At 42.7% G+C, this 19,330-nt stretch overlaps 3 protein-coding genes across 4 annotated transcripts; 1 reads left to right on the plus strand and 2 right to left on the minus strand.

Annotated features, from left to right (window-relative positions):
• Nucleotides 1-353: 353 nt before the first annotated feature.
• LOC135503007 (uncharacterized) lies at nt 354-7,951 on the minus strand. 2 transcript variants are annotated; one of them, XM_064796259.1, is made up of 2 exons: nt 6,838-6,911; nt 354-2,606 (listed from the first exon to the last, which is right to left on the minus strand). In XM_064796259.1, exon 2 carries the CDS (start codon nt 2,564-2,566, stop codon nt 1,118-1,120), a length of 1,449 nt encoding a protein of 482 aa, XP_064652329.1. In that variant the 5' UTR covers nt 2,567-2,606; nt 6,838-6,911; the 3' UTR covers nt 354-1,117. The 2 variants fall into 2 exon arrangements, with proteins under 2 accessions (XP_064652329.1, XP_064652328.1); XM_064796258.1 differs by lacking the exon at nt 6,838-6,911 and adding an exon at nt 7,821-7,951 and having other exon boundaries at nt 355-2,606.
• A 1,545-nt stretch (nt 7,952-9,496) lies between these two features.
• On the minus strand, nt 9,497-14,616 carry LOC135502930 (tubulin epsilon chain-like). Its single transcript, XM_064796138.1, has 10 exons — nt 14,485-14,616; nt 14,115-14,188; nt 13,731-13,850; nt 13,263-13,378; nt 13,031-13,152; nt 12,401-12,588; nt 11,672-11,853; nt 11,280-11,561; nt 10,653-10,827; nt 9,497-10,267 (listed from the first exon to the last, which is right to left on the minus strand). Exons 1-10 carry the CDS (start codon nt 14,507-14,509, stop codon nt 10,121-10,123), a joined length of 1,431 nt encoding a protein of 476 aa, XP_064652208.1. The 5' UTR covers nt 14,510-14,616; the 3' UTR covers nt 9,497-10,120.
• Nucleotides 14,617-14,868: 252 nt separating this feature from the next.
• LOC135502932 (exosome complex component MTR3-like) lies at nt 14,869-17,685 on the plus strand. Its single transcript, XM_064796144.1, has 7 exons — nt 14,869-15,043; nt 15,282-15,345; nt 15,496-15,574; nt 16,090-16,325; nt 16,528-16,673; nt 16,938-17,051; nt 17,414-17,685. Exons 1-7 carry the CDS (start codon nt 14,945-14,947, stop codon nt 17,510-17,512), a joined length of 837 nt encoding a protein of 278 aa, XP_064652214.1. The 5' UTR covers nt 14,869-14,944; the 3' UTR covers nt 17,513-17,685.
• Nucleotides 17,686-19,330: the final 1,645 nt, after the last annotated feature.

The following is a 19,330-nucleotide window of genomic DNA, read 5'->3' on the forward strand; positions in this document are numbered from 1 at the left end:
GCAGACGGGCGGATCAAACATTCAGGAAGTCACATTTAGGAGAGTCAATCAGACACTGGCGAATGGATTCCCCAACTTACCGAGATTCAGGCAGGTCTTCCATCTTGCCGAGCTGGCCTGTCCTTGGAAATCAAACACTCTTGATCACCCTGGCGAATCAATTTCCCAACTTGTCGAGATTCAGGCAGGTCTTCCAACTTGCCGAGATAGTCAGTCCTTGGAAATCAGACACTCTTGATCCCCTGGCGAATCAATTTCCCAACTTGTCGAGATTCAGGCAGGTCTTCCAACTTGCCGAGATAGTCAGTCCTTGGAAATCAGACACTCCTGATCCCCTGGCGAATCGATTCTCCAACCTGTCGAGAATCAGGCTGGACCTCCATCTTACTGAGCGATTTAAACGTTAATGGTATCGTTACTTTGCCAGATAAATAACGATTCGCGATGAGGAATTCGTGAAATTTGCGAAACATCGCAAATATGTGCGGAAAAAAACAAAGAACTATACAAAATACTTTATTTTATCTGACGGAAAATCAGATCTTTTGCATCGGGAAACCTATGCACACAATTATTTACATCGTAGAACTTTCAGAAGTTACATCACCAGGCAAGTGTAGTGATGGCACTGTACTTAAGTATAGTAGCTGCCTGGCTTGGGAGACACTCGTTGCCTCCCCCCCCCCCACACCTATCCAGGAAGGAAATCTGCAAAGAAATTGCAATCGCGTTGATATGAGTAGTGCATGGCATACAAGGGCATGTCCGGTAATTCGATTGCGAAACTAATCTCTCGGGCGGGGGCCTCCTGCAGTATTATTTATTGTCTTACTTATGCTGGACTGGGTCCCTGCTGTCCTTGAGGCAATAATTCATGAGTTCAGGAGCGCGTCCAACGAATAGCACTTTCAAAGCACGATATCCCGACAACTCGATGAAAACACAAACTTAAACAAAAATTTAACCCACCAAAAGCAAAACTGACCGGAAATCCGTCAAATAAGGCCCTGTGATTGGCTCATTCAAAATTACTGCACCGGTGATGCAGAATCTAGTTCTTCTGGTTGGACAGACGACCGATTGTCTCATAAAAACTTCTCCCGGTTAATCGCTGTGGTCACGCTGTCTCCGATGAGTCAGACAGACTTTCCGTCGGTGACGAAATCGGAATCGGCTCCGGATAAGACTCGCCTATTTCCGTTTCCTCGTTCTCTTCTTGAATATCATTCATATAACGATCAACATCTTGCACCCAGTCTCTAATCATTTTCTCCTTCGATTCGGGCATCAATTCATTATCCTCTATGTACTGTTTCACATCCTGATAGGCGCAAGAAGTATCCGGGGCCCGCCAAGTCCTCCATGTTTTCGCAGACGCCGGCGCCTGCGCAGCACTAGTATTCGCAGTATTCGAAGCCGCGTTTTGATTTGGCGGCACTGAAATCTTTGTACTTCGAGTCCGTCGCGCTTTCGTTTCGACGCGCTTTTCAACACATTTCGATGCTTTTGATTCAGTATTCTGGCCGCTTGTGTCTTTTGATCGTACTGCATCCACCTCAGCGTCATTTTTTAATTTTAATCGCTTTGATCCAACGAGCTCACTCGAACTCGACTCCGTCACGACCGGAACTTTCTCCACTGGAACTACTTCCGGAACCTGGATCTTTTTGATCAAAACCGGCGCAGTTTCCGGCAATTTTCGTTGTCTTCCCGCCGACGACGGCCTCTGCAATTTCGGCCCCTCGTCAATTATCATTTTGTTCTTGGTATACCGTAGTCTATATTCCTGCTCATGCCATCGCTTAAACTCCTCCAGTTTATTTCTGATGCTGACCTCCTCCCTGTAACGCGGTCGCACCATAGGATAACTCATGCGATTTTTCTGCGTCTGCCCGGGCCTCTCATGAAAATCGACATGATTGCTCTTTAAATGGATTTGTTTCGTTAACTCCCTTTTCTGATTCAGATAGTCAACGAATTTATCTCTGTTGGGTCGGTTGCTAGGCCTATTTTCCTTATTTTGTACCTCATTTTTTCGTTTTTTCTTCGTTGTGAGCAAAACGTCTTGAAAATCAATACGCGCACGTTCGCGCGGATGAGCATCCTCCAATTTATACGGGGAGTGATTCAACAAAACAGGCCCCGGGGAGCTCACATAATCCTTGCTGCCACGCGGGTTACTGTTTATTGGACTCAGCGCGCGTACTTTCTTCTTCTCTCCGTCCTTCACCTTTGACATATCTGATGACCTTGTGGTCGTGTTCCGGTTCTGCGGCGTAGTGTTCTGCGCATACCGGATCCAGGTTGTGTCTTTCATAATGCGAGTTCTGTTCAGAGGCGGTAGAAGGCTTGGTTCGCTCCCCGTGCGGACGACTCGAGGTGTTAACTTCGGCCCTTCTGCTTGCGCTGCTGATTTGTCCATATCTGCCTTTTCCCTCAGAACCAAGGAGCCATTTTCCTTTATAAGATTCACGACATCGGCGTACTTTAGAGTATAAAGCTCCTGAGTTTTATAGCAGCGTTCTTTCCCAATGACATCTACTGTCATGCTGTGGTCGTTCGTCATCAGTTCGACACGTGACAGAGGTTATTTTTTTAGACTGCGCCTGCAAAGAGAAGAAGATGAACTCTTGTCAGAAAAGTGTGAGAATTGGAATTTATAGTAATAGCAGTCGTCAGACCATTCAGCCATCAATTCGTCACTCGCCATCCATTCGCTGCCAGTACAACTTCCGCCACTCGATTTTCGCCAATTTCCCATTGTCGACACCCTGATCAGGAGCTCGATCAATGGGATAGGCGTTCACGTTGGCGTCTCGGAGACTGCGAAAGCGCCCTCCAAAATTCTAACAGTGAGTTTAGTTGCTGCGTGAGCCAATGGATGGGGATAGCACCACTTTAAATACCGCCTTTCGTAGCTTCATTGCATCTTTGCAAACACAAGGCGTCTTGGAGACGGTTGCTATCCATGGATAAGCAATGATTGTTGTTTATCGAACGGCAATGCCGGAAATTGTATGTCCGTATTTTGTGATTTGCATTGACACGGCGAGGACGGATTGATTAGGCGCTGTCATGATATTAAAGCGGATTTCGCACGACCAACGTTTCGGCCTACTTTTTTACATTCATGGGCGGCGATTGAACCCTCTGATTTCTCATGTTAATGATTCCGGCGCAGATCAGTTAGAGAGATGCGGACATAAGGGTCTGTATTAGGGTCCCATTCAGAAACTGGCCTATGACCTGATGATGCGTCAATACCTTTCATACTGACCGAGGCGCGGTATAGGGCATTGTAGGCCTATGTGGTCTTGAGATCACGGCGATATTGGTCGCAGCCAAACTCATGAGTGGAAAAGTACACGCAGTCTACTTGCAATGCTTAAATGTTAAAGGGTTAACCAATTATCGATTCATTTCCACACACAAAAAAATGATATATGTGTATGATATTGTTCGAATTCTACAAAGAACTTCAATTTCACGCATGAGAAACCAATTGAGGCCAAGTCAGGTCAGCTGTAAAATTTTATCCGGATTCATACAACCTTTAATAAACGAATATTATAAGTAATTTGTGCTGACAAAATTATGTTTATGGAGAATATCATTTTTTTAATCATTGAAACTTATGATTGACATGTTTAACAGACTATACTAATGCGACGAGATAATGACGTTGATGTGATTTAAGGAATGATCGCTGGATTATTGGTTTTCGCACCCAAAATCGCGAGGGTGGAGCTGAATTGTCGGCCAAGAGGTGACCGGGGCACATCCCGCCGAGGTTTGGGCGAAGGGCAGCTCTACCCAAGCCGCGGTGTTTGTGAGATAACTAATATATACCAAAAGTGTGAGGTATCAATTTATTTTACATACACTTCAAACTATACATTGATAAGCAATTTAAACTTTGCCCTGTACCTTTTTGCGGTTCACTGAACTACGTAACCTTTCCTACCTCCAGTAGAGAAGAGGCCCCACAAGAATTCCCGCCAGAATGTCCACATCTACTTAAGTTAGGAAGAAAACGCCAATCAAAGGTCCTGCGTTGGGGCAATATTTCAGTAACTCAGTAGAACAGAACTGAAAACCGTTGGTCATCGACAAATACCACGAAAACTTTCATAAACGATTCGATTGTTGCGATATATAGTGTTTTCTTTAGTTGTATTAATGCAAAATCGTCTGCTTCGCATTAAAGTGTAATTCTGGAAAAATAACATGTCCTATGCCTGACAACAAACACTAATAGGCCTAATTCATTTGATAATCCCCGCACTATTAATCCTTGCTTTTATTCAAGTAATGGCACATGAAAATCCTTCATGAAATATCTGAATAGAATTAAGAAATGGAAAGTAGAATTCCGTAGGTATAAAGCGGAATAACAGTAAGGAATGATTCCACTATAACGGGGTTTCCCGCTGCGGTATTTGCCCTGGGAAAGTATCGCTCGGTCCCAGCGGTTAATGGTTGCTGAAGTTATCTGTTGAATTGCGATAGGCGTGTTGAGCCTATCGACCCCATGTAAGTTGTTTCATGGGGGTCGATGTTATCAAGATCTGCTTCCGTATTTCAAGTTCTAGTCAAAATGGTGGTGCATGTGGTCAACCCTTTAATTTCGATGATGGGCCGAACGAGTGGACGGTACAATATACTGTTTATGCTGAACATATTTTCTTGTACAGGTCAACCTAAAGGTGTGTGCCGTTTGTATTTACTAGTGGTCCAGGAAAATAGAAATGCAGTTATGCAAAATGCCGTAGTGCAGTTATTATGCATGCGAACTTACTGAAGCCTGGTAGTTATTGTATACATTTTTTTCTATGTCGCCATCCACACCGGCATTGTCGAAATTTATACCCAGAACGTATTTGCACTTTTTTGAAATTTTGAAATTCAATTACAAATTTGAAATCTATTTAACGAACGGCGTCCGCAAGGCCTTTAAGTGTTTTAGAAAATAAATCCTAATGCTCAATGCATACACAATCGAGAATCAGTCATATTATTGATGTAATGCATAATAAATGATATTTTGCCAACATAAACTAGTATACACATGTGTATAGCATATGTTTGATTGTTTCGCACACCTGCAGTTTTTGAAAAAAATGCCACATTTCAGTCGGAAGTACAAAACACCACATTTAGTAGGCCAGGTAACCTCGACCCTATCCGTCGCGTATAGCGGAGGGTCGAGGAAGCCTCGTTGATTAACCCGAGGCGAGCCAAACATTTTCAGTGCATACAGTGGATGCACTGTCCATACCTCACCATATAGCTCACAAGGTCATTTGCATAAGATATTGATGACGTTTTAGTCACGTGACAGTCGGACATCGACACTCATGTCTACGCATTTGCGCCATTTCAAAGTCAATCATCTTTGACCCTGCATTGTTTTTAGCATGAATGATACCATAGAGTCAGAGAGAGAAATATTCAGAACAATTATGTAGTATTTCCAACACTCGGACATGTGCCAGATTGAATCTAACTGGGGAAATAGAGGGCAGCAGCTGCAGTGACGTCATCTTCGCGGAATGCTATTCACCATAGCACTAGTAATAATGCGCACGTTTAGCCTGCATGCATGGTCATACCGAGCTGCCCATTGCGTCATCCTAATCGGGTCTCCTTATGTTGCCGGAAATAATTTGATGAATTTTACTAGCTTTTCTGGATGGGATTGTCACAACAGGCTCCGTGAAAATCTACTGGGGTATCGAGGTTTCTAAATCATTCTCTTGTTTTAGATTGTGTCAAAATATGTGACATCATCACAATCAAAAAAGACCACTGATACAAATCTAAGATTTATCTCAAGGGTGATATCAAAGGTCAAACATTAGGAGCATGTTTACCACTCTTGTCGCGCATGTATTTTCCAAAGGCAACGGGGTATAAAGATTCGGCAGAATCACAGTAGTAGTTCAATTCGCTGAGGTTAAGCCTTGACTTAGGCTTACTTTTGATCTCCTGCGGTAAGGTTCCAGTATTATAAAGAATAAATACCCAAGTTTATTGAGAGATATTACCACTACGAAAACAAATTATCGCAAGAACTGTGATCGGGATTAGAATGTTTGATTTACCGTTGGTATGAAAATATCTTTAAACGAGTTGGCGGTTATTCCTCGCCATGATTGAGGACCCCTCCATACGGCAGAAACGTATGCAGACCGGTGGGTTGAGCTAACGGTAGACCACAAGGAGGATTCCGCGGTGACGTCACATCACGTGATCACATCCCATGTTGGGTAGACCATCAGTGATACGGATCGGTGGAACACTTCAGAATAAGTTATAATATAAGTTCCATTTTAGTCTGGTTATTCTAAGAGAAGATCCATGAAAGGTTCACATTCATGCAAACTGAAGGATGAACTGCTTCAAAGGGTTTTAACCAAGCGAGTGACCAGGACCGAGTAAGCATGACTGCGGTTGATGTACCGTGTTTTTTTCATTTAAAGGGATAACTTGAGCTTAACATGTTGCTTTTCATACAAAATGGCTTCTTGCAGGGCCGTGACTTCAAAAAACAGGATAATAAAAAAACCATGAAATTGCAATGTACAATCTACTAGAACTTGGTGTAAGAATGGGGCTGTCTGAAATCCACAAGCCATGTCCAAAACTACCTCGCAACACTGGCGAAAATCATTATTAGAGATCAGCATGTGTATGATACTACCAGTGGCGGCGCATTGTGGCCAGCAGGGGAATCATTCTCTGAACAGGGACAACGAGTTGTCCCTTCAAAATTAGGTGTACCGAAGTTAGTTGTGCAATCTGTTGGAACTAGACGTAACACAGAGAAAAACTTACTTCACATTTGACTGTATTTACACGATATTGCGAAAATGTGTCATATTCACTGGTCACACATGCCCATATCAAACTGACGAAGCTATCATAATTCGTTCTGCAAATCATTAAGTACTCCACGTTCATTCATGAGTAAACTACACACAATAGAAGATATACACGTTTTGTCGTTCTAAGGTGACATTCTGTGTGTCATCTTTACAAAGAAATCATCCGTGAACAAGTCATATCAGACGGCAGTCTTTAAAGGCTAACGCCATTCGTTAGAAAATTGAAATTTTGTAATTGAATTTGAAAAAGATGCGGAATCCCATGTCATTCTTCTGTTGACACATGCGCTTGCATGCCCATGTTCCCCGTCAGATCATCGACATGTACATAATATTAGCAATTAATTTCTTATTAATTGATTCAATGTTGCGATGACACGGTTGTCGTGTTAAGTAAACATGCAATCAAGAAAATGGAGGAGGTGATGTTGTACTCATACATAGAGATATCGGTAGGTATCACAGAAATACATGAATCATGGGGATATGCGACGACAGGGTCAGTTGCTCAATCTGCATCAGCGCAAGCAAGGAAGTCGGGACGCGTGTCATCTCCTTCAACAGAAGCGTTAGGACTTAACACCAACGTTAACTCCTAATGATGAGCAACCGGGACGTGGATTTGCCGTTTAGAGCTTTTAACGGTCACATTCCGGCCAATAAACAGGTCCCCCGCTTGCTGGGTTCACAATCTTTGCTCAGAAACTCAACTAGTATGTGTTGCCATTGCATTGATCGAAATTCATTGATTACTTCGCAATAAAATACCCCAAAGGCATAGTAATGCGTTAAGTTGTATGTAACGGTCCACAACGGCAATAAGAAAAGACCAGTAGTGACAAACATTATGTTCAAACAGACGCTAATAAATGGAACATGAAGTGGACCACACGACCAATGTGTTTACAATTTACAAAAGACCAGTATACCTACCATTTTGTACTCCTGCTGAAGACAAAGTTGCATTTAAATCCCTTTGAGGTATATTCCTCTGTCCCGTATCCTCCTGGTGTTAGTGGATATAATTTTCTTATCAGAGGCCACGGCGCTACACGGGGACTGTTTCTTTCGCGCGGTAAGGTTCTATACTCCGTTACAAAATATCAGGCGCGCTGCGTGAGCGAGGGTTGCTAAGCCCTGATCTTTTAATTGTAAAGGCAGGAGTGAGAGGCTTGTCTTTGTATCCTTGAGCAAGACACTCGATGCTGGGCGGGGGGAGGGTGAAGGGGGGGGGGGGGTGAGCATACGATTTGTCAGAGCGCCTCTCGCCAAGAAAGCAAAGAACGACTTCTTATTCTTGGGAGTAGCTTTCGAGGGGGGGGAGGGGTAGCCCTCAGATGCCCTAAAACACATATTTGGCTCATAGCGTAAGGTTAGATTTCAAAATGTTCTGGGTGTAGGCCCACAGACCCCCCCCCCCCCCCCCCATTCCATAATCACACCTTCGGTCCAAGGGTAGAACTTGTGAACAAGGTCAAACCTTCGACTGGTACACTCCAGACGCAGTGGTCCAGCCACGTTCCTCACCCTAGAGGAAGGACGATCAGGATGACGAAATGGACTGCTTAGGAGTCTACTGACTCGAAACGGACTATAGCAGAGCTAACAGTACATTATATGCCTTCTGTGTTTCCTTTTGTCCACATTGCTTTGTGAAGTAGGCTTTTTATCGAATTAGCGACAATGACACAGGCCTCAATGTTATTTAGAAGTATCAATGTCGGATATGAACATTACAGATTATGTTCAAATACTGGTCAAAGAGCTCACAACGCGATTGGCGACTAAAGCACGTATTCAAATTGTGCGAATAAATATTAATCATGCCATTGAGGACAGGTGATATTTGACCCGGTGTGACAGCGGATATAGTCCCCCTGGAGTCATAGTCCGGTAGCATTGTATTTGATCAATTAAGCAGCATGATCTATTGTACCGCTAACCCTAACCAAAACATTTAGCAATGCGGGCTATTGTTACACGGACTATCAGCCCTAGGACTGCTATCCCTTACACACCGGGAGTGGTGGAAAAAACTTAATTCTTATTGAAAATATGACTGGTGTGAAAGGGATTTTGGACCCCTGGAGAGAAAGTCCATGGAATGTGATCCTTATTGTAATCAAAGATTGACCATTGGCTTTTCCAATCGTAAACCTCGGACAATGGCTAAGGGGCTGATCTGGGGGGGGGGGGGCAACCAACCCATTAGCGATTCACGTATCATCGTGATTGGGCTGTAATAGCATCTGAGAGCACGTAGATTTCGCTATTTCTGAACAAACTGATGACCAGCTGGAGGGGTCAGTCGTGACGCATTGCTGATAAGATAACCAGCTTGAGGCGTTACCTATCCGGTAAAGGTCAATACAGTGGAACCTCCCTTAGCGAACACCTCTCTATTAAGGGCAACCTCTTAATTAAGGACACTAGATTTGGTCCCAAATTGGTTGTTTCCATTCAATTTGACCTCTCTAATCAGGACAACTCTCTATTAAGGACAGCACTTGTCAGTCCCAATGGTGTCCTTAATAGAGAGGTTCTACCGTAGTATCAGAATTAAAGGCGGAAATGTCCATCATATCAAATTAGAGTTTATTTGCGTAGAATACAATATTTTGGTGGTATCAAAATACATGTATAGATTATCATCAACAAACACAACAGGACAGGAGGCTAGCCCTAACAAGGGTGTACTGGGTGTCAAAATCTTTTTCCATACTTTTGATTTTGAATAACTCGCAAAGTGCTGATCTGATTTTCACCAAATCTCTCCCACAAGTAGCTAAGATTCCAGTTCGTTTGATCTCGTTACCTGCATTAGTTATTGCGCAATAGGCATTTCGATTTTTCGACGTTCCTACACCTTGGCAAGTTCAATTTGGTGTCATCTGTCACCAATCTAACTCTAAGAAGTGGCCTCACCATGCAGTCTCTTGAAGTATCCTCCACATGTCTATCGGAAGGCCAGCTTCCGACTTCATTATAAGATTCATCTTAGCATCTTGGCATTAGAGACTAGCACCGTTCTTAACTATTGGTGGTACATGAAAATAGAAACACAGGGATACGAGTTTAAAAGAATTAGTATCAGTGCCAACGTCAACATTGGCCGATTTGGACAAAAGTTCAGGCCAATTCTCTTAGAATCGAGTCAAACTAACGAATGACTCCATGTCTGTGAAATCCTACACTTTATCCAATCCGCTGATCCTGGTATAATGGTGGGGCTCTCATGCCACCGGCAACCTTGCAGCGTGGCCAGGTGGGTTCGTCTCTAAGCCTTCGTACTCGGATATGATACCGGTGAGTGACTCAAGGCTGTCCGTGAACTCCTGGGCCTCCATCCCGTCCACACTGGTATAATGGTGCATATGGGCCTGCAACGAAAATGATTTATGAATGACAGGACAAACATTAAAGGGGAACGCCCTACTTTTTCATACATTAACTGTTGGTCCAACTTAATATACAGTAGAACCTCTCTTAGTGGACACCTCTCTATTAAGGACACCAGTTTTGGTCCCAAACTGGTTGTTTCCATTCAATTTGACCTCTCTAATCAGGACACCTCTCTATTAAGGACAGCACTTGTCAGTCCCAAGGGTGTCCTTAATAGAGAGGTTCTACTGTAGTTCCTATTTTTAACAGCAGTGGCGTGTGTCTTTTATTGAAACAACCACCAGGTCAAAAAACGGCATGAGCCTTCAAGCCATTTGCGCTAGCCAACATCACTTTCAATGACAAGGAGAACCTGCTTTGTACCTTTCTCTTATAGAGCCGGACAAACCGATCCTTCAGCTCGGAGAATGTATGTCGTACACACGTGTTATTTGCAAGCGTCAGTAGTGAGTATTGTTGGCCCACAGGGGGCGTTGAACACAGGCCTGTCTTCCAACCCTCTTGGTTCCAGTGGATGAATTTCAGCGAGGGCTTTAACCTGAATTCATAGAGTGAAGAGACTAGCAAATATTGAATTGAGAGCTGAACGTAAACTAGGACATTATTAGCTTGATAAACGATTAGGGCGATTGTAATTTAAGTAGGAGGAAACCTACACCGTTGAAGACGGTCGCCCTGTCTATCTTTTGAGTATACCGGTGTGCAAGGGATAGTAGTCCTAGGGCTGATAGTCCGTGTAACAATAGCCCGCATTGCTAAATGTTTTGGTTAGGGTTAGCGGTACAATAGATTGTGCTGCTTAATTGGTCAAATACTATGCTACCGGACTATGACTTCAGGGGGACTATATCCGCTGTCACACCGGGACTGACATATTGATATGAAGTGGAGGTAATGAAGGAGAGACACTCGTGACACAACTGAATTGTCCATTTGACTTGTTTAGTTGTTGTCAAATTATTGCCGATATCAAGGAAAATTGGTCTGTACCTCTCAATGTTTCGCCTGATGTCAGACACTTCCGCGTTCCCTCGGACCATGAGGGCGCATGCGAGGTACGTGCTGTGTTTCGGATCAGCTCGGATCAACTGGTGATCTCGCGAGAAAGCGTCCGAGAACATCTGATCGAGTCGCCGCGGAGGAAGGTGGATATCGGCGCAGGAGTAGAGCGGCGCTTGGCTGGAGACGAGGTAGTGTAGCTTGGGGAAGGGGACGAGGTTCATTGTGATTTCGTTTAAATCTACGTTGAGCGATCCTTCGAATCTTGCTGAGCTGAAAAACGAGAGACGTAATGTTAATGGTCTGTTTTCCTGGACCACCAGTGATTTCAAACGGCGTACCCCGTTAAAGAAAAGGAAGCGCGTGGCAGAATGTCCTCTCACCTTGTCATGTTCAGTAAGAGATTAGCGACGATATTATTCATCGTATCGAATGGTTTTTCATCTTTTTTCTTCGTCAGACCACCGTCACCAGTTGCGAGGGTCTTCACATCTCCGAACGTCTTTTTCCCGATTTTCGTGGATGGAACCGCCTGATTGATTTTATTCATAATTTCGACAAGAGCCTGAAATTTGAAATCATAAATATCATATCTCAAACCACAAAATTTCTGCGCTTCTTTATTTTTGAAAATTTCTGTAAAAAATAATTAAAAATAATTAAAAAGTTTTATTTTGGGCAATGGTACATTACAAATTTCTATCAGTATTTCTGATCAAAAATATTTTTTGCAATTTTTTTCTCATGAATCTAGTCTATCACTAACAATACACCCAGAAAAATCTGGCATTTTCAAAAGCATATACGTGACCCGCTCTACCAAAACTAGGCGCTTGTCGCATCTGAACTTGACAGGTTGATACGGACTTGTTGTTCATTTCCCTATTGTAGACCTTTTGTGAAATGTGACCAAATCAGTTTGTAATAGATTTCACAAAAGGTCTACAATAGGGAAATGAACAACAAGTCCGTATCAACCTGTCAAGTTCAGATGCGACAAGGGCCTAGTTTTGGTAGAGCGGGTCATATATAAGTCTTTAAGCACTATACAACATCCCCATCCCGACATTCTAACCAAAATTGTCTAAAATCCTCCCTGTTTCGACCCCTACCTGATTCTCTATAGGAAGAACACAGTCAGCATTTTCCGTCAACTGCCGCATCGCCAGGACGCTATTATACGGCGAGGTGATGACATCATCCTCCGCCGAGGGATAAACCGCGGTGACGAATCTGTAGACATCCGGGTACTGTTCTTCTAGTATCCGGAGAACGTGAGTGCCAAGACCTGAACCAGTCCCTGGAAAATAAATAACCGGTACGCAAGTGAAGTTACAATGAGGAACATATATTTCAAACAGCTAAATTTTGGTGTAATTTTTTCTTAAGGATTTGGAAGTTACCTAGATACACATGTAGTAAATACAACAAAAAAATTGTGAAAAAAAAATTAATTGGAAAATTAAGGACATTTCATAAACAATTGCTAATTGCAAGTACAATGGAACCTCCCTTAGTGGACACCTCTCTATCAAGGACAACCTCTCTATTAAGGACACTAGTTTTGGTCCCAAATTGGTAGTTTCTATTCAATTTGACCTCTCTAATCAGGACACCTCTCTATTAAGGACAGCACTTGCCAGTCCCGAAGGTGTCCTTAATAGAGAGGTTCTACTGTATATGGAAGAGCTCAGTAGCTCAGCAGGACGAACGCTTTCCTTATACAGATAAGATCTTTTTACCTCCTCCCATGGAATGCATTATGAAGAAACATTGCAAACAATCACAGAATTCCGCAGCTCGACGAATTGTGTCGGATATTTCCTCCCGGTACTGCACTCCGTAATTATGATGACCAACCGCCCTGGAAAGACACGAGAATGGATCTTACACGTAACACAAAAGGTTAATAATGCACTTCTTTTTATGGGATTTTCTTACAAAACTTCTATAATCCCGGCAGCATAAACTCACCAATTATTACCACATCCTGACACATCTGTAATGAGCTGCTTATAGTCGAAGACTTCCCTCAGCGGCCCCTTCATGACGTTACTAACTACCCCTTCTTCCATATCCACCAGCACTGCCTAAAAAAATGTTTAAAAAAATAAACATGAAAAAATAAACATTTAAAAAATAAACATTTGAAAAAATAAACATGAAAATATTACAAGTAAAGAACATTTTGGGCACCTCCACAGCAAAGTGATCTACTTTAGCAAAACTTATAAGTATGTGGACCAATCACGTAGTGTCATTCATGGTCACGTGTGGCGCTAAGTGATAATTTTTCAATAGAGCCAGAGGCCCCAAGTACGGGCCACAGCAAGTCTGCTCATCCATAGACTGCTTATTGCTTGTGCTGGTTATCCTAAAAGGGGGACTATAGCATTGAAAAAGCATGCCGTGGCGAGGAGAGGTGACCTGAACAGAACTTACCCTCGCTTTAAGTGACTTGATCTTGCCTCTGGAATCACCCAATGGAATATCCACTGGGTCGTCATATCGTGTATCGACATTCCTGAAGAAGCTGCTGATGGACTCGTCGTAAACGCCACGCTACATGAAGAAGGAAGGGTAGACTTTAGACTGCTAACATTGCCGTTAGCAACTCTTGAGCTTGCTCGAAGGTCAAAGGTCATGACGGGTACAGTCAGGATCAAGAAACAATGATCTTCTTGGTAAACAAAATTTTTTGATTTAATGATATCGAAAACTATAGATCACTTCTCAACAAAGTTTTGTTATGTATTCAATGCCTAACTTCATGCAGTAGGCCTATTTGAGTATCCAAATTTATGCTAGCAGAAATGATTGAATTACCTTGTTTGTGCTTGCGTGCTCCCGCAGAGCTAAATCCCAGAACCTTGTGCCGATCTGATTACCGCACTGACCAACTGAAACGAAAATCCAAATCAGTAAATCATCAATGGTAAGGAGTATCAGATATGTGATTTCAACGAGGAACTTTTTGACACATTTGCTCGTGAAGAGCCAGGCACTTTAGGCCTTGAATACCCCGGGACAACTGTCTTCAGTTTAAGTGCCTGCAAGGGAACTATGGCCCACTTTTTGAGAACCTGACAGTTGTGAATTCTAATGTCACCTATAGCCACATGGTGGCAGCCCTATCCAACGAAAAAGTTACAAATTTCAACTTCTTTTTTGCTATTTCCTAGAATTTAGCGCTCACCTTGGACAACAATTGACTGCGTCATGCCTTCTTCAGGTATGTATTCACCGTAAAAAGGTAACAAGTCCACATCTATTTAATCAGAGAAGACATATTTCGACATTTTATTGCTTGAAAACTCAACTTTTTCCTCTTGGAACTCTTTAAATGAATTTCTGGCGGAGGTAGAGTTTTCTGCAAAACAAAAGAGCAAGCAATGATAAAACTGCCTCAAACGCGCTTGTTATCCAGATCTCAATTAAGTCTTTCTAACTAAACTAAGATTTAAAATTTTATAAAGTTAATCATATTAATTTAGTACCGAAATCTTAGCTAAAATATTTTTTTAATTCGTCGAACTTGCCGAACGTCGGATGATTTCTCCATATAAAATGGCTGCGCCCATGTTTTGCAAAACCAGCATTTTTTCGTAGAAAATTGCGATTTATTCCATCATTATTGAAATTGAGAAGTTGTCATCATGCCTATAGATAGCAGACGTATTTTTGGTCCGGAGGAAACTCTTGATCCGATGACATTTGTTACACCAGAAGAAAAAAAACTGAAAAAAGAATCTGAGGTATACCTGCTGTACATTTGGTAGTGTATTTGTGCATGGCTTCATTTTGGAGGTTTGACGACAGTTTATGGCTGAGTCTTTTGTAAGATGGGCAGAAGATTGGGGTAGATCCAGGAGAGGCATACAGTAGGCATAGTGACAATCGGTAGGGCATGTAGACCTGCTTGCTAGCCCGATTTTTGCCTTCGTAAATGGTAAAAATATGGCCACAAACTTACCATTTTGCTTCTTATTTAAGGGAAACCTTTTAGTGGATGATTTGCGCAATGATCGCCGAAAAGTGGACCAAATCAGACCACTGTGTAAGTACACTATCATGAGAATCCTTTACCTGGACTAATGTAGTACCCAAGATGTACATGTCGGTCTAGACTGTAAGTAGCGTGGTATTGTCGTATAACGAGTTGCGATTTTTCAATCATACTAAAGGTTGGTGCTCTTTTCAATTTCAGTTTTGCAATCTGGAACAATCACACAGGCAAAAGGATCGGCTTACATTGAAATCAACAACACAAAAGTTATATGTGCAGTGTGAGTATGATGTCTTGTAAACACAGGCGTTTGAGGTTCTTTTATTGCTAGCTGCTCTTTTGTTTTGCAGAAAATTCTACTGACTGTAAGGATCCAGGTCTTAAACTCAACCAACCAACTCGAGTATCTTTACCACAGCAGGTTTATTTCAAACTCGGAAAAACCCACAGCAAATACCAGTCAGTCCTCTCCCTCTCACCAACCTCAAGCTTCAACTCACTTCAACCACCTTCCATACAAGAAAACCCTACACCAAACCTCCACCCAATTATATAACAACAAAGAAAGAGTAAACTCAAGGATTAAAACATGAATGTGTTTATTTACAAGTGAATTACGCAAAACACACAATGAATGGCCTCGGTAAGGATCAATGATTAAAACATGATTGGCACGAGTAGTGGAAATTGTTACACTGACGTATTCTGCTATTGGGGTCAGAGTCTCTGATTGGATTGTAGGTCTGCAAGTAATCCATCCTTTACTCATACTCGTCCTGTATTGGGTCCTTCCAGGTATGGGCCACGGGAAGCCGTAAGACGAGAAGACTTCAGCATGAAGGGACAGCTCAATTGTGAATTCAAGTTTGCGACGTTTTCCTGTCCGCAACGCCGGCCGCATCAGGCGGACATGATGGATAAAGACTATTCAGTTCTGTTAATGGATGCGTTAGAGCCGGCCGTCTGCTTGGACAAATATCCCAAATCTGTTGTCGATGTGTTCGTTACAGTCTTGGAGAATGACGGAAGTGGTAGGTATTGAGGAAAGGAGGATGTGAATCAAATGATAATTTAGAGGCTGGGGCTATGACTTGTTGAGTTGGGAGGGCTGAACTTCTTAGCTGTCTGAATCTTGCAAGCAGCCCAGGATGCTTTTGTAGATTGGGAATTCTGTTCTTCTCGAGACAGAGACCTAAAATGAGCGCAAACTGTGATGAGATTTCTTTCTTCTAGCCCTAGCTGCTGCCATAACTTGTGCTGCGGTCGCCCTCGCAGACGCCGAGATTGAAATGTACGATGTTGTAATAGGATGCTGTCTACGCTCGATTGATAATCACCTCCTCCTGGACCCGACATATGAAGAAGAATATAAACCACACGTATGTATTTGATCATCGATTTCAACTACATTTTGATTATATGTCAAAAGGGAGATCAGTGGCAGAGTGGTTTGTAAACCATGAGGGTGTAGATTCGACACTAAGATGGATCAGTGCTGTTTCTCTTTGTGTCCATGGGCAAGGTACTTAACCCTACATGCTTTTGCTCTGCACTCGGAGGTGTTATTCTCCATGGAGTATTCCTCCTCCGAGGCATTTGAGTCCAGGCTTCTCTGTGTTTTAACGTCCAATTCTTGCTTCCAGGTGCAACAGGCTAGGGCTGATAACAGCATGATGACGGTGGCCTACATGCCGTCAATCAACCAGGTCTCTTCCATAGAGATGAAGGGAGTAGCAGAAATAGTCAACCTACAGGAGGTCAGTATTAACAAGATTCCATAAAGACTAGTCAATATTAATTCTTTGCGACCAAAATTGCTTGTTTGCAGTGGTCATTGTAGGTGCCTGCAAGAAAAGGTTGTCTGCGATCTGATACAAACCTAGCGATCACTTATTTTACCCACAGACCAGCAATCTGTGGAAATTGTCGCAGGATGCAGTGGCTAAAATCCCTTGTTAACAGTGTGAAAATTGACACACAGGAGTGGACAAAAAACCTTGCATTCAGTTCTTACAATAGTAAATGCCAAGTAGGAGAAGACTTCTTCAAATTGGAGACAAATCCACTGAGTCTCGGGAAACACAGTCAAAAGGAACTAACCTATCGATTTCTCTTCCAGGGGTTGAAGCTTGTCATTAGGACCTGCCAGCGCATCTACCCTGTCATACAGAAATGTCTTCTCGACGCTGTGAAAGAAAAGTTGAAGGAATCTTCCTAGCACAATCTTGAATTTTTTTCTAAGAATGGACTTTTAGACAATATTGACTATTCAGGTGGAACTGTGAGTAATCCGTTGGATTCATGAAATGAGATCTGTAGCTATTTCAATATTGTACATGCGATTTGCCACTGCCTTCCCCAGAGACTCTGGAGATTATATTTGTAAATAAACAATAATAAAAACAGAACTGTTGTTGATTATGTGTTACTGTACGATTAGTCATTCGAAGATGGCCAATTCAACCCCCCTCCTCCTGCCTATCGTCCCTACACTCCGGACGCAGTGGACCGGCCTTGTTCCTCACCCATATGGAGAACCAATTAGGATGACGCAATGTACTGCCTAGGTAGTCTAATAGTCCCCCATTAAAAGCCGAAAAGGGCGGTGTTCTCGGACCAAACTGCGTTTGCCGACTTGGGATACCTGCACTCTGTATGTGAATACGGGAGTCTGTACGATAAAAATGGCAAGATATGTCTCTCCCGATACGTCTCGTAGATGACTTTCATCCGAGTCTGGCATGTTTTAATGAAATATTAAGTCATCATTGTATCGGTTATCTTGCATCTCAAGAAGCCTCGATGGAATTTAAATTGGAAGAAGACATTTAATTAAATCTTCATGGTGATTTAATTCGGAATAGTCTTGTCAATGACAATTACTGGCAATATATACGTTAAACCAAGCGTAGATTAATCTATGCTTGACAAAACCAGTGTCTTTAAAATTTAATTGAAAGACTCTCTGGTAAACCGAAATTCACACAAGGTTCAGATCGCAATGTGGAATATTTTGAGATTTTTTGAATGGTTGCCACTTTGAACGGGGGCCTAAACCAGCAATACATTATAGTCCCGTCCGGTCCTCGTCCGCAGGCTTCGGTAATGTTCCCGATTGTACATGTTCCATCTGGAAACCAATCGAACCCGGACGCGGAGTCAGACACTAGACTTTTTCCAGGGGGACATTTTCGACTGCTACACCGGGAGTTGAACCGCCCAGATCCTGTCAGTAACCTCCCCCTAACTTTAGGTTGTAGGCAAGGAGATAGCATCTTATCACATGTAACTTTATAGTGACCTTGACCGCATGGGTTTTCCAAAAGGTAGCATCTTTTGGCTCTGTACAAAGCTACATAATGTACCTCCAGCCTCAGTAGAGTCGATTTAACACGAGTGTAAATCAGTGTGGGAGCGCTCGGTCGCTACCTCTTGAGTCCGTTGCCACAAAACCTCTTGACCCACTCTTGGAATCTTTTTCCCTCCTTGATGACCATTAGTGCCGCGGAACTTCTTGGGGAGACGGAATATGAGCATATCATCCCGATGTCACTGGCCACTGGGCACAAACATCATGAAATTCAATTCGGCTAATTCAACAGTGCAGCACAATGAGTATATATAATCAGGATTTCGGACGAAGAGGACTCGTTATTGGACATTCTTTAAGTAAATCATTGCGTTTTGCATTTTCATAATGATCAATCCTTGCATATCGTTGCCCCAAATCATTTCGAAAACATGCCGTTTTTCATGCAATCTCAGAGCGAAATCGTTGCGGGGTTGTTTCAGTAAAACAAACTTTCCAACCCGTTGTTGAAGTTTGAAATGTCCTAGGCGGGATTATCCGGAGAGAAATCATAACCTCTTAGAACCATACACCACATTCCGTCATTATACAATAGGGCTGGACACCTTTTCCAGGGGGACATTTTCTACTTCTGCACCGGCCTCGAGCACCTGTGTTATATGACAGGAAAGTCTAAGGCGTCTGACGATGCCGACTGGTTAGATTGCTCTGACAGGGTAATAAGTG

This window comes from Lineus longissimus, chromosome 19, assembly GCF_910592395.1.
Source record: "Lineus longissimus chromosome 19, tnLinLong1.2, whole genome shotgun sequence".
Classification (NCBI taxonomy): Eukaryota; Metazoa; Nemertea; class Pilidiophora; order Heteronemertea; family Lineidae; genus Lineus; species Lineus longissimus.